General features: G+C 47.1%; 1 protein-coding gene and 1 long non-coding RNA gene across 4 annotated transcripts; one reads left to right on the top strand and one right to left on the bottom strand.

Annotated features, from left to right (window-relative positions):
• Positions 1-861: 861 nt before the first annotated feature.
• Positions 862-9,229, bottom strand: zyx (zyxin). Of its 2 annotated transcripts, none has more exons than XM_088388221.1 (10): positions 8,940-9,229; positions 5,352-5,589; positions 4,765-5,000; positions 4,499-4,594; positions 3,336-3,857; positions 3,080-3,224; positions 2,834-3,003; positions 2,593-2,771; positions 2,356-2,476; positions 862-2,150 (listed from the first exon to the last, which is right to left on the bottom strand). In XM_088388221.1, exons 2-10 carry the CDS (start codon positions 5,575-5,577, stop codon positions 2,049-2,051), a joined length of 1,797 nt encoding a protein of 598 aa, XP_088244347.1. In that variant the 5' UTR covers positions 5,578-5,589; positions 8,940-9,229; the 3' UTR covers positions 862-2,048. The 2 variants fall into 2 exon arrangements, with proteins under 2 accessions (XP_088244347.1, XP_088244348.1); XM_088388222.1 differs by lacking the exon at positions 8,940-9,229 and adding an exon at positions 8,396-8,849.
• LOC148392444 (uncharacterized) lies at positions 7,993-14,360 on the top strand. 2 transcript variants are annotated; one of them, XR_015861109.1, is made up of 5 exons: positions 7,993-8,112; positions 9,072-9,199; positions 9,314-9,437; positions 10,215-10,295; positions 14,153-14,360. It is a non-coding gene; the product is annotated as an uncharacterized LOC148392444 (long non-coding RNA). The 2 variants fall into 2 exon arrangements; XR_015861108.1 differs by lacking the exons at positions 10,215-10,295; positions 14,153-14,360 and having other exon boundaries at positions 9,314-9,862.
• Positions 14,361-14,410: the final 50 nt, after the last annotated feature.

The following is a 14,410-nucleotide window of genomic DNA, read 5'->3' as shown; positions in this document are numbered from 1 at the left end:
GAAAATAGCCCCCGCCGAGCGGATCGGCTGTTTATAAGCACCGCGGAGGTGGTGGCGGCGCCTCATTCGACTTCCAGCGGCCGGCGAGCTCGCGCACCCGCCCGGCACATCCGGGAGGCCGTGCACACGAGCCAAGTGGCCGAAAATAGCCCCCGCCGAGCGGATCGGCTGTTTATAAGCACCGCGGAGGTGGTGGCGGCGCCTCATTCGACTTCCAGCGGCCGGCGAGCTCGCGCACCCGCCCGGCACATCCGGGAGGCCGTGCGCACGAGCCAAGTGGCCGAAAATAGCCCCCGCCGAGCGGATCGGCTGTTTATAAGCACCGCGGAGGTGGTGGCGGCGCCTCATTCGACTTCCAGCGGCCGGCGAGCTCGCGCACCCGCCCGGCACATCCGGGAGGCCGTGCGCACGAGCCAAGTGGCCGAAAATAGCCCCCGCCGAGCGGATCGGCTGTTTATAAGCACCGCGGAGGTGGTGGCGGCGCCTCATTCGACTTCCAGCGGCCGGCGAGCTCGCGCACCCGCCCGGCACATCCGGGAGGCCGTGCGCACGAGCCAAGTGGCCGAAAATAGCCCCCGCCGAGCGGATCGGCTGTTTATAAGCACCGCGGAGGTGGTGGCGGCGCCTCATTCGACTTCCAGCGGGCCGCGCACTCGCGCACGCCGCCCGGCTCAAATTTTCTAAGTGCAACGCACAATGAGATGCATGAGAAACGGCCTTGGTTACCATCACATTTGAAGCGATGAATACGAAGTTAAATTTTATGACTCGGTGTATAAGTCGAGGTCGATTTTTTTCGGTCGATTTTGGATCGAAAAAGGTCAACCAATACACCGGCAAATACGGTAAATCAAAAACATCCAACATTTTATTCATTTATTTTTAGAATGGGCTGGGGGGGGTAAATGTATTTAGACACATACATTCACACATACCAAACAGTTGATATAAAAAAGGTATACAAAAAGGAAAAGGCAACATGACAGCGGATAAATGCAGGCATCGTCCTAAGTATTTGCGCACGCAAAGGCATTTAAAGCTGTTGCCTGTAAAATAACACTTGAGGAATACCAGCACCTACAGTACATGCATGCAAGGCTGAGTCACTATGCTCCAATAAATCAAACCCGGCGTCCATTCAAAGAGGCAAGGAGTGAAGGCACAATGCCAGGATAGGAGTGAGGACATGTGTGGTAAAAAAAAAATATAATAAAAAAAAAAATAAAAAATTTAAAAATACAATAAAAATAATAGGTGAATAATGGAAGATAATGAAAGTGTTTACATGAACCTCAAGACGAGCTCGAGGTCAACATACAGGGCTCAAAAATGAGTAATGATGGCAGACAAATTGTTCCAAACAATTAAAACAGTTTCTAAATATTTGGTCACTATGCTCAAACATGATACCTTAAAAGTCTTTAAAATGAAGTTTTAAAAAAAAAAAAGGTCCATATATTATAATATTAGGTAAAGCAAAAAGGTTCTAATGCGATACGACAGAACGACGGCGCCTACCATTGTGTGCTTGAGCTCATGAGTCAAAATGACAAGAAACATAAAAACATTTCTCAGGTCCTGTTCAGAGGCAGGCTGGTGACACTTTTAGCTACATGAGGAGATTCCCGCAACGGAATCTGTGCTGGTAAACGTTTAACGTTGAACTAGCTTGAATTAAGTGTCTTATTATTTGCTCAAGTCCTCTCAGCCAAAGTAAAGTGGAAAGAGATTCTACTGTACGCGAACCTTAGAGGCCACGGACTGCGGTCTGTGCAAGATAACGCGGAGCATCGTTAGCATAAACATACTTAACCTACAGGGAGAGACGTTTGGCGGTGCAGAACATTACCTCTGCACTAAAATGGATCCAACAAAGACGAGAGCGCGTGGTGTGGCACGGCATGCAAAACACACCCTGGTTTCACGTGGGACATTCACACGGAACACTGAAGCAAAGCCCTGTGTTGCGAACCGGAGGGAACCTGTGGTTTTGGATTTGGGTTCAGAATCGAGCGGAAAGGGGGGGGGGGGCGGTTTCACTGAGTCGTCTAATTGGCTCGCTTGGCGTGGCACTTCATACACAAGATACGACCGTCCAGTGGGTAGCAGCCATTCTCGTCCGCTTCTATGGAGAGAGGGCGAGCGCAGTCCTGTAGAACACAACGGAACAGAATCCAAAGTCAACTTTTTTTTCGATCTTTTATGAAGTTATCTGAAGTTAAAAAGATTAAATAAAATAAGTGTGTGGCACATTGAGTGAAATTTGTTTGAGCGTTTAATGTTGGTGAAAGGAACAGTCCTTTTTCAAATTAAGAGCAAATTAATTGGAACATCAATCAATCCCGCCCATCTTACTTCGCAGCGGTAGCACTTGAGATGAAAATTCTTGTCAAGAGCGACGACTCTGACTGTCTCCTCGCTGCCTGGCGCTGGAATAATGGGCTCATTGCAGCTGACGCACAGTGGGGAGAACCGCCTGCAGTCCAATCACATCAATGACATTTACGCATCTTGATTATCGAAATTTATGGAAATGTTTTGCATGGCTGATTGAATTTGATCATCAAGTATGAGAATAGCAGGAAGTTGCACCTGTGGTAATCCTGGACACAGTAAGGGTTGTTGTTGTCGTCGGTGATGAAGGGCGCCCCCTCCAGTATGCACGAGCAAGTGCTGCAGCGGAAACAGTGCGAATGGAAACACTGGCCGACCGCTTTCAGCACACGGTCCGTGATCCTCTCCCCGCATCGGGAACACACGGCCAGGGAATTCTGAGGAGGAGGAGAACAGAGTTATTGCGAAGGGTTCCAATCATCTGACGTGGTCTACTCACCATGTAGCATTCCTCGCATTCAGGCGCACCGTCCCTGTCGTAGAACTGCATGCCCTGCAGGGGGCGACGGCATGTAATGCAACAGAAGCAGTTGGAGTGGAAAAGTTTCTCCATGGCTCGCACGGCCGGCTGAGTGCGGGACAGCGCCTCGCCGCACTTGCCGCAAACGTCTGAAATGAGGCAAAGGTTACTTCAGAGAAATATTTGTTGTGTCCTGAAGTTTGCTACAGATGCTTGAGGGCTGACCGGTCAGAGGGGCGGGGCCGACCGGTGGGTGATTGTCCATGTTTTTGATGAAGTCCTTGGTCATTTTCTCAAGTTCCTCCACTTCCCTCATGTTGAGTGGCACCCCTCCACCTTTGATTGACACTGGACCTGGCGGTGATGATGGCTGCCCACACAGAAGCAATTATAGAACATCATATATTGAGTTCAACAAAAACTTTCAACAGTTTTAGTTGACTCCTGTGTAACACTCGTTTTGCACACACATTTCGCATACCGTGGCTGCAGGGGGAGATTTCATTGGCTGATTGAAGGAGGAGGCCGAAGGGGATGCCATGGTCTTAGTTTGGGGAGCAGGTACGGCAGCGGGCGGGTTTTGGTTCTGACTGACAAACTGGGGACTCTTTGTGTGATTGGCGGTCATATTGTTTGGCGGAGCAGCAGGTGCAGGCGGAGATACTGGAACTGGGGGGAAAGTGCCGGTGACCTTTGCAGGAGAGGTTTTCTGCAGCCCATTGCCTGAATACGGAGACTGGTTCAGGTTCTGGTTGAGCTTCTTCGCCAGTGACGAAGACGAAGTGGTTATTTTTGCTCCAAATGGGGACTTGGCCACCGGTGGCGGTGGCGAATTGTGGTTGGCCTGCCGGTTCGTCCGGGCTTTCAGTTCCTCAGCCCAGGGAGCGGGAGGGGGGCGGTCTCCCATCTCAGGAGGGGGGAGGAAAGAGAGGGATGGCTTGGGGGCTGTTGGTGGGGGGCCGACTGGTTTGGGTGACGGTCCAGTAGAGTACTGATTTGGCAACTACAAGAAAAAAAGAAAAAAAAAACATTCACATAAGAGCTTCCAGTTCATTGAAGCGGCAAAACTATTTCAAGTCCCTACAAAGTCAAATTTGACACAACACTGACTTAAATTAATGAACAGACGCCATTGAGTACTTTATACGAAACAAAACAAAAAATCCCCAGGGGAAGGTCATATAAGGCACGGCGACGCGACGCCAGCTTTGCATGAAACACTTTGATAAAGCAAACAGCGCACTTGATGTTTGGGGCTTATCGACGGGGCTTCAGCTTTCTGACATTTATTTTGTAGATTTGGAGCAAACATTATTCTGCATCTCCTGCTTGGACTAAACACACTCCATTTATGGACCTCTCTCTGGGTCTCTGGCAGCACATTCTGGCTCTGTCGCACTCTCACGCTCCACTCAGTATGAGTCTTTTTTTTTTCCTGTTTTTGCCAACCCAATGTGCTGCATATGCACTTCACTTATCATTGAGCTTTCCACCTGAACTGAGACTCATAAAACCCGACCTGGCACAACTCCAAATTATTTCCACCGACCGGCCATCCTTTGTTTTGTTTCCTTCCTCTCTCCGACTCTTTTTCTCATCTCATCGTTAGTATCCGCATTTGTAATGTCGCCTCGGCTTTCGTACCTTTGGGTTGAAGGGCCCCTGCGTCTCCATTTCTGAGAGCATGTTCGTAAGGGAGTCGATCTGCCTATCGAGACTTGATTGCTTCACTATGGTTTTCTGTTCGAGAAAGACACACAGAGCATTTAATAGACATGAAAAGGTCTACGGTAATACAGACTAAAAATTTCCATCATCCGTCACAATTAAGCATAATTAGAATAGAATTAAGGTGATTACCCAATAGCCTTATCCTCAAAGTTTTGGTCGAGGGGTCCATCCGGACTTACCTGAGGGTGTCCAACAGTGGGGGCGGGTGGTGGAGGGGGAGGAGGGGGGGCGGGAACGCTCATCGAACAGGCGGTCTCATCAGGGGCGGCCGGTAGGGGCAGGTCTTCCGCTACAGGTGGCGGAGCCGGAAAAGCCGGCGGGGGGGCGTCGGAGGCGAGAGGTGTGATCTGGAATTCGGGGGGCGGGGCCGGCAAGTCATCATCCATGGGAGGCGGAGGGGGAGGGGGCGGGAAATCTGAGGGATGACACGGAGGGTTCAATTTGAATCATGCATTACAACCGCCAAGGTCGAGGAACCAATCATGTGACATCAATGTGCTGACGCCCATTTTGGCGGTTACGGTTCAAGGCTGATTATAATTTCATCTCTTCTTAAATTCAACTGTCACATAACCTGAGAGAAGCTGGCTCACGACACCATCAACTTATTACAATCTGCTGATGATCCTTTTATTAGTCTTTTCGACTTCTAAAGGCGAGTTGCGGCATGCTTTGAACACGCACTCAAGCGCCTTCTTGATCTTGAGTTACAATCTCTCCTGATTGACTCAGATGACCCAAAAGTCATAAACGAGGTCTTAAATACCATCACAGAGCGAGGGGGGCGGCGGGGGCATGTCTCCCACACGTCCGATCATGCCCATGCCCACAGGCGTCGGCGACGGCCCGGAGGGCGGCGTTATGCTCTTGGGCCGCGGCGGGGCTACCGAGGCAAACTTCTTTGGCTGGTTGTAGAAGGACGGCGTGGTGACTTTGAAGTTGAGGGAGGACGTCACCATGACTGGCTTGCTGCTGCTGGAGCTCTCCATCATCTACTAATTGACCTGACGGCACACAAATGAATAAATTGAATAAAGTCAGATACCTTGAAGCTAACAAACAATAGAAAATGCCATAGACAGGCTAACAAAACTAGCATCAAATGTTAAACTGTGGAGATGAAGTCCCCTTACTATGTGGATTAGATCCTGATTTAGCGAAACATCCACATAAAAGAAACCGCATCATAATTATGTTTCAGCTTCTGTGAATACAAGCGCGTTGGCAAACGGACAGCGACAGAAAATGAACGAGTCCATTAGCGCTGGACCGTGTACACAGAGCAGATGTGGCTTGCACTCACCCCAGCAACAGTTTAGCATATTTGTCACATAGCTGTTTATGGTGACATCAATCACGGTTCCGGTTGGGTCACGGATGTAGTAGAGCTAGCATGTCCACGCGAGCTGCGTCAAGAAAAGCGGGTCACCTCACACATGCTTGAAGTTCATCAAACGTTGAACTTGCTGCTGCGTCTTTAGGGAGATTCCGCACAATGTTGCAGCATTTTTCAAATCTCAGACATGACCTTTAGTCAAAAGGACGGCTGTTCCACTCTTACGCAAATAAAGCCATTCCGTTATGCACGATACCAGTCAAGCGGGCCTCTAAAGAATGCTCGCTTTCAATCACTGTTGTCAGGTGATGATGAGATGACACATTGTTCCACATTTTGGTATTCTGCTGCACCACAATGTCCTGAACCTGAAGAATACCAGGAACAACTTTGCTGATGTCATTTGCATTTTTTTTGACTGGTAACAAGCTCCACTTCAAGTTCTGACAAGACAAACGCTCGACGAGTATTGCTTAACGGACTTTGCCTAAAGTTAAAGCCAAAGCACCCTTACGTGGGATCTCTTGAATATTAATTCTTAATCTATCATCCTTGATGAATTTGCCAGAGTTCAGCGCCATTAGTCCCCTCAATAATTCACGTCAATTAACAGCCCTAACAGGTTGCATCTGTTCCTCGATCCTTCCGGAGGGGGTTTAGCGGGGTGACATCGACTCCAACCTCGATCGGTCTTGAAACGTGATCCCTGAGATGTGAGCGGGAGCTTTTGCGGTGGGGAGAAATGTTGCATTACAGCACGATGACATCACCTTCTGAGCTGTTTTGAAAGCGACGACCCTCCATCTGTGCTGACTTAAGCTTTGCAATACCCAAATGAGGAACTTTTTGGCTATGGCTAATCTCATCCATATTATTTTTACACGTTCCTCATCCTGCAGTTCCTTGAAGCGAAAGACGTCACTTGTGGCATGATACTATCGTTTCCCCTTTCCAGATGCAACATAGGAGAGCATTACGTCGCCACAACCGCAGAACTGTCGCCCAAATTGTATGCTATTAACTACTCGAGTATAGCATACCTTCGACATGATCGAATGGATTGGTACTGTACACGAGACAAGGGTTCATACTTCAAACTGTTACCGTGTACACTTTCCAATCTAAGTGGCCACCATGATTGTTAAAGCGTGTGTTTTTCATATAATCTCTCTATTGTTGTGACTTAAATAGCACAAGGCCATTTGTTGGGAAAGTGTGTCTAGGTCACTAATGCGGGGAGAAACCAGCAATCTTACAGGTCACTAGACATCCATTGAGCACCCCCGCTGTGTTCCACCTCTGATCACACAGAGATGAATAATTAAACCAACGCGCAAGCAAACAGCCTTGTTCCCGATGCGCTATCGGGGCAAAGGCTCTTGATAGACAAAACAGAATAGTACACACCCCGTTCGTCAAGGCTAAAATCAAAAGAAGAATTCCTCAACAATTCAAACATCCTCTCCACTTTTTCTTTTGCCTCACATATATGGTCAGGATTCACTCCATCATCTTCTCAGAGAGAAGCTGCTGCAATGAGCTCAAACGAAACCACTAATGGTTTCTTGGTTTTGTTTGTTAGCAACGACTCCTTGGCTCGGGGCTCTAGCTTCCATTTGAGAACAATGGCGTACATGTGATTGCTTGATTATTTTGCAGTGAGTGGAAGTACAGTAAACCCTCACAGATTTGCCATCATCATCTTATGTTTCTTAAGAATATGAGTAAAGCTTTTTTCCCCCGCTCATTTTAAGGCGTAGTAGGCATAAGGAAAAACCCTTTTGGGAAAAGCCCTCAATGTAACATTTCCTTCTGGGCTAATCTCAGCTCCTTCCCTCAGTTGAATAGCATTACATCAACATACTTCATTGACACCAATTATTACTTTCCAGTATAGCCAGTACTTTGGTATCTTGTGACATCTTAGTGCTTAACAGAAAGACTATAAAAACAGTGAATATTTGTCGTTAATAGCTAATTTCAGTCGACAGGTTCCACAGAAAATAAATTCAATCGGAAATGTCCAATTAGAATGCTCTGACGTCATCTCCCTTAATGTTTCCTGGCCCAAGGGTTTGCATGCTCTACAAAGTTGCGTATTTGTAGTTCAATCCACATTTTGCCCTAATTAACACCACAATGTCCATTGCTGAATGTTTAGAGAGAACACCAGGGCAACCACATGGCTTAGGTAACAGGCTACATCATCTTGCACGTTCAGCCATTGATTAGTTTTGCATTATTTTGAGAACATAGTATTGCAAATCAAAGCTACAGTTGGCTAACAATGTCGCGTGGCAAGCAGGAACACTAGCTAAGCTAGGTCAGGTGCCCCTAAAAGCTAGATTCCCCCAATTTAAGAGGGTTCAGATGAAGCGTGATCAATTTAAAATCGTCGGTATTCCAAGCTAGCTACGGTGCACTCAGATCGAGAATGCTCGCCTGACAGTTCGATCCAAGCGGTCGTCACTCACCTGCCTGCGCCGCCGGCTTCCACGCAATCTTGGCTGGGCTGTCACTCACGTTAGCTTAGCTGAGCAGACCACCAGCACGCCCACTAAAAGCCGAGCTAGTCTGGACCGAGCTGGCGAAAAAGGGACTGAACAATCGTTGAAATATTTGAATTAAACCAAAGCTTGAAAGCAGCGTGGCTAACGCGCTAAGCTAACAGAATCAACTTTAGACTTTCTTTTTTTTTTGCTAGGTTAGTGCTTCCGCATAGCCGCCCTTTTATCGTCGATGCCCATCAGCTGGCAAAAGATCTTGTGAATCTGTTCAGCGAATTAGCATAAACCGAGTGATAGATCCAAATACGTTTATGAGAACGCCGTCGCAGTTTGTGCTTTGACACCTAAAAAGACAACAACGATCGCATTTGGGTTATCAGCAATGTGTGCCAAAGACAGCTGCAGAATTCTAAACTGATACAAGAGTTGTCCTTATTTGGTAATTGTTGTCAGCATGTCCTTAAAAACCACACACTTCCTTTTCGTCTTACTTAACCCAAAAGGCACTCACCGTGACAATGCACTTGATGCAGTTCTTCCCTCCGTTGTTCCTTGCAACTCTTTTCTTTTTGCTTGGTTCCTCTTGTTCCAGAGTAGTGCTGCTAACTTCTCCCTTTTCTGACTCTCTCTCTTTGTGACTCAGGCTTCCTCTTTCCAGCTGCTAGAGCTAGACCCTCCCCCTGTGCTTTTCAGACTGGATAAGGAATGACAGCATCCTTTCAAACAAGTTCTGTCTCGTTTGACTTGGGCTCAGGACCTGTGGAGTACAATGTAAACAGCACCTCACTCTCTGGATCACGATGAACTGTCCAGTCAGACTCCTCCCCCTACCCCCCCCCCCCCCCCGCCCCCTTACTGCTCCCCTTTCTCTCTGGATTCTTGCAGCATTCTTCATTCAATGACATCAACCTCTCTCCTCGCCTCTCCTTGTAAGGTCAGGCAGGAGTGGGGGAATGGAACAGGGCGAGAGAAGGAGGGAGAGATAATGAATCCAAAGAGGCATGATTAGGTACGGATAGTAACTTGTTAGGAACGCTTCCAAAGTTTTCCATATCAAATTGCTCAAATTGACAGAACTGGTGCAGAAAGATGAAGGTTACTGCGGTTGTCTTTCCGACTACTGCCAACTTTTCTAGGTTTCAGCGTTAGTCAATTGGCTAAGTGTGCTTGTTTCTAGAGAGTAAAGCCGTTTTATGACCTAGTTTCCTCCTGACAAGGCGATAATGAGTAATTGTGAGTGCTACGTGATCCCGAGTCACCATGAAAACTCTCAACTTGCATAACAACCATAAAACACACTTAGCGACTCACACAGCCATCACCTCTGAGTCTTGTCATTACGTCACGGCAATAAAATGATTTATGAACCCTGAAGACACAAATGTTTTTGGCTGAAACTGAAAGAAACATTTTTAGCTTTGGGATGAGTGATGTCATGAGAGGGAAAATGAGTTGATACTGTTCCATAAGAATTAATAAAAAAAACTTCATGGTAATGTAAGAAAAAAATATCGTCATTTTCAATTTCCATCTAACCAATAGATCAATGTGAAAGCAACACAGGAAGCATCAAATCATGACTGCAAATTTAAGGGAGTGGTTATCATTGGAATTTGATTCCCCCCATTGTCCCACAAGAAATGTTTCCAGTCGCATTCAACTTCCACCGTGGCTGAAAAATGTGTCAAAGCGTCATGTTGAAGTTTCCTTTCGGGAAATTCGTTCTTGCAGGGAATATGAGTTTCCTTTTTGCATAGACATCAAAACGCAAACCCTTTTTTTTCAGCCAGCTGCAAGCATCCTCATGATGACTCAAAGTTTGGATGAAGCAGCAAGACGACAGCCGTGGGGTCCTGCCAGTCTGGAGGTAAGAGGGGGGGGGGGGGGGGTCATGGGAGGTGGCTACAATCAGAGCCAGACAGCCTGGAATGCTGCCAAAGCTTGGAATGAACACCCCACCCGGCCCGCCGCTCCTCCCCCATCCCGTATCCCAACATTTGTCAGCCTGGCCTCGCCACCGTTGCACTTGCACTTCCCTTCCCATCGTTCTTTCCGCTCCTCCCTCCTCTTCACTCGCCATCATCTTCTACCTGCACCTTTGCTCCCCTTGCCCTAATCCCCTCCTCATATTTTACCAACAGGAGGTTGAAAATCCTCACAGCAGACTTTCCTTAGCGACAATATCATTCATAAATCTGCTCATTCAGTCATCAAAGAGAAATTCCGGGCAGGATGAGGACTTTGCCTACCTGACAACATGGAAACATTTTTCCACTGCCAAACTGGCTCCTATTCAAACACACACACACACACACGCACGTAACTGCACTTCACACTTCCACCAGTTGGTGTCAGGACAGACGCATAACAGCGCGCCGCACGTACCCAGACGAAAATGCCTTGAGGGAGTCAGTCTCCCCAGATTCCCTCTCTGACAGCAAGTACATCTCGATCAGTTAGAAATGAGATAAAAGGCGGCAGGAAGTGAACCCAATGAGGTACTGACGTGCCCGATGATGAGCGTGATGGACGGCCACGAGCGTAATGGACGGCAAAACAGGCCTCGCACTTGATAAACGGCCGAGTGGATGATCTGGATGAGGACGTTCGGGACATGAGGGAAGGCTATGTAATTACCCCAGGGGTGCACGGAAAACTGTAAATACTAGAGGAGAGTCGGGAACTTGTGGAAACGCTGGAGTGTGCAAAAATAAACACGTGGGAAGACACTCCGACAATAGCCTCGATCACGCAGCGTAATTGCAGCATTAGAACCACAATGGCGGATGAGATGTTAATTTGTTCGTGCCGAGTACACCAAATCCAGACAAATGGGGCGTTGGCGCATATTGTGCCTGCTTTCGAGAGAGTCCCGAATACATTAAGAATATGCTCTTGGAATAGAAACCAAGTCGAGCTGCTCTGCAATGTGCAGACTGGGGTCAATTAGTGGAGCGCGGGTTTTTAAGCAAACACGGTGAAGCAGCAGCTAACTGTGATGCGGCAGTTGCCAACAGAAGTGTAAATAAATGCTTTTCATGCTTTTGCAAATATGTTCTGATGAGGGCAAATCATTTTTCATAAATGAATTGATCGCACATGCACTTTTTTCATGACGATATGACCCCCCCCCTTTCCCCCCACTTCATATGCCTTTTCCCTAAAAAACAAACCGTCCAGCATTCCCCACTAATCCCCCTCTCCTCTCCACTTGGCTCTTCTTGAGCTCTTAAAGCTTTCTTCTCCACTTGTGTTTTTTCTCTCCAGTAGAGCCCAATTCAGCCCCCCTCCCTCCCTTCACCCCCACCCCCCGCCGCGTCTTACAGCCCCCCCCCCCCACACACACACTTAACTAACTTTGCGGCTCCTCCTGGGGCTGACGCGTAACACGTGACTCTAATTAACACGTACTGTAACAGTTTGGGTCGTGCGAGCCTGGATGAAAAATAAATTTGACATTTCCAGCGCCGTGTCGAGGACGGGGATTGTGTTTAAAGGAGCTACTTTCTTCTAGAGAGAGCCAACCTTTAGAATGACCCAGATAACGGGCATTTACATTTATCTGCTGGCGTATCTTTGGAGCACCTCAGCCAAAGTGTATGGAATAAATGAGTCAATCCACAAGCAGATGGATGGATAGCAACGGCGACAAGAAAGTGGAGGAGTGAGTCACTCGTGATGAAATCAAACAGGAGCATCTGTAATTTAAATTCAGCGCTGCATCATCGCCGCTGACGGTGAATGTGATGGAAGTCATCTGAGTCACTTTAGTTAGCCGCAGTCTAAACGTGCGTGGGTGAGAGCTGCAAACATGGCAGCGTGGCGGGAGGCCCTTCGCTCTTTCTGCGTGCGTGTGTGCGTGACTGGCCAATGCATCACGAGCGAGATTAGCATCAACAACGTTTGACCTTGCGTGGCATTGATGGCGCATGACACAGATCACAATATTGTCACACAGGTGTGTCGCATGCTTGCACACATGGGCGTGGCGAGAATGGAACCTGACCCCCAAAAATTACATTGGATTTTTCAATACAAATACAAAACAGTAAATAGAATTCTATTTCGGGGTCAAACTGTTGCTGTAATAAAAGCTTTGTTAACTGATAAGGCCCAGGCTTTTTTAAAAGCGTTCATGTTTTGGACGATTGTATGTATATGCCCCTAAGTCAAATGGCTTGTACCTTCAATTCATGTGGAGTTGGGCTGCTGGAGGTAATAATAACCTTCCTCAGAAGCAATCACAAATATCAGGGGAGTATTGTTTTGAGCAGAGACTGACCTCTGCCGCAGCCTGGCCTGATCTCCTCCGCCCGAGCGGGCAACTAACAAAAAGATGTGTCACGTCTATATATAAACCACAGCACGGGGATTGGCTGGATTATGTATGATTTATGTTGGGCGAGCTGCACACATCCACCGTAAAGCCTTTTATTGTCCCGCCACATCCCCACCAATGCATTTCATTTTTAATGATCTGTCTTATGAGCCTGTTCCAATGAGAAATTTGCAGGTGGGAAAATAATACTCCCAAAACCTTCACTGAACAAAATGATGCGACCACTTTTCAGCAAAAAAAAATGGACTTTTGAGCACTTCTCCTCCATTCACCTCACGTTTGGCATATCAAAATGCTGATATGATTAATGATTAACGCATAGGTGTGCCTGAGGCCGCCTGTAATGAAAGGCCACTCTAAAATATGATGTTTTACTCAAATTGGGGATGACTTTGTATTATACAACTTCATTGGTAGTCAAATTCACTATATTGAGTTCAGAGCCAAGTTACCAAAAACGATTACAAATTGTACCGAACACAGCGCTTATGATTTCACGCAGCTCAGGCCCGATTAGATGTTAGATGTTTTGAAATGACCAAACAAACAATTTTTTTTCATTTTTTTTAACAGTAACACATTAGAAAAAACACACATAAGACAAAAATAATGAGCAGGAAGGAAATACTATATTTTCTAAGATAAAATCCAAAGGCAGCAGGTACAATGAATACAACAGAGGCCCCAGAATTTAACCCTATGACAGTGGGGCAGTGCAGGACTACACAAAGTTCTGTCAGCCAAATAAGATCAAAACTCCTCAGTGCTGCAACCACTTCACTAGTATTAAGAAATCAACAATAAATGAATTAATAAATTGCTATACCTTGCAACTGTACATAAATCAGTTATCAGTTATTTGATTCTGCTGCATATTGAAATCAGCAATGGCCCTATACACTTGTTTTTCCTTTTTACCATGTCCACTCTCATTAAAATCCCACACACACCATCTCAACACCTCTATCTCGCTCACGTCTCAAGCTTTGCTTTTTTTCCTCCCAGTCCTCTGCCCATCTGTCCGTCTCGTGTTCTTTGCTCTCATTCCTTCTTTGCCACACTCACAATGTGAGTGACCACACGAATGCACCCCCTCCTCCGCACACTTCTCCTTCTCACTGTCCAGACTGTCCAGCTTGTGTCATTCTCAGCACACACCACACACACACATTTGTCATTTCCAAGAGAGAGGGCAAGACGGGGACAAAATGGAATGGGACGGGGGAGGGGGGTCTTGCAAAGACGGAAGTTCGAGATATCATGTTGGCATCGGAGGAGGGGATTGAGGATGTTGTAGGAAAAGCGAAGGATGAGTGTGGGGTGGATCAATACTGCAGGGAGGGAAGGAAAACCCTTCTTTGTGTGTGTGTTTTTTTTTTGTCCAGGGTCTTAGGATTTCTGACGGCGTATTCATGAGGAGGGATGGAAACAGCTGCTGTGCATTGTCAGGAGAGAGAGAGAGAGCGAGAGAGGTAGAAAAAGAGTGGAAGAGGAACCCCCTATTTTAGCTCAATATTACAGCAATGCAGCGATATCCAAAACAATGGCAGCCGGCCACTCTCGGCATTGTGCTATTGATCCTCCCCCCCTCGTGGCAACCTAATACACACGCTGCCGGTCAATCTAATTGTTGTTTTTCTTTA

The sequence above is a fragment of the Syngnathus floridae genome, chromosome 10, assembly GCF_059516105.1.
Source record: "Syngnathus floridae isolate MCC-2025c chromosome 10, RoL_Sflo_1.0, whole genome shotgun sequence".
NCBI lineage: Eukaryota > Metazoa > Chordata > Actinopteri > Syngnathiformes > Syngnathidae > Syngnathus > Syngnathus floridae.
This window is presented reverse-complemented; position numbering and strand designations above follow the sequence as displayed.

Bases quoted from the DNA above. Each gene is read 5' to 3' on its own strand.
- zyx (XM_088388221.1), bottom strand. From the start codon at position 5,577: ATGATGGAGAGCTCCAGCAGCAGCAAGCCAGTCATGGTGACGTCCTCC. The intron at 5,001-5,351 runs GTATTTAAGACC...GTCATCCCTCAG, and splicing joins GCCCCCCTCGCTCTGTGATG to ATTTCCCGCCCCCTCCCCCT. The intron at 2,477-2,592 runs GTGCAACTTCCT...ATTGGACTGCAG, and splicing joins TGTGTCCAGGATTACCACAG to GCGGTTCTCCCCACTGTGCG.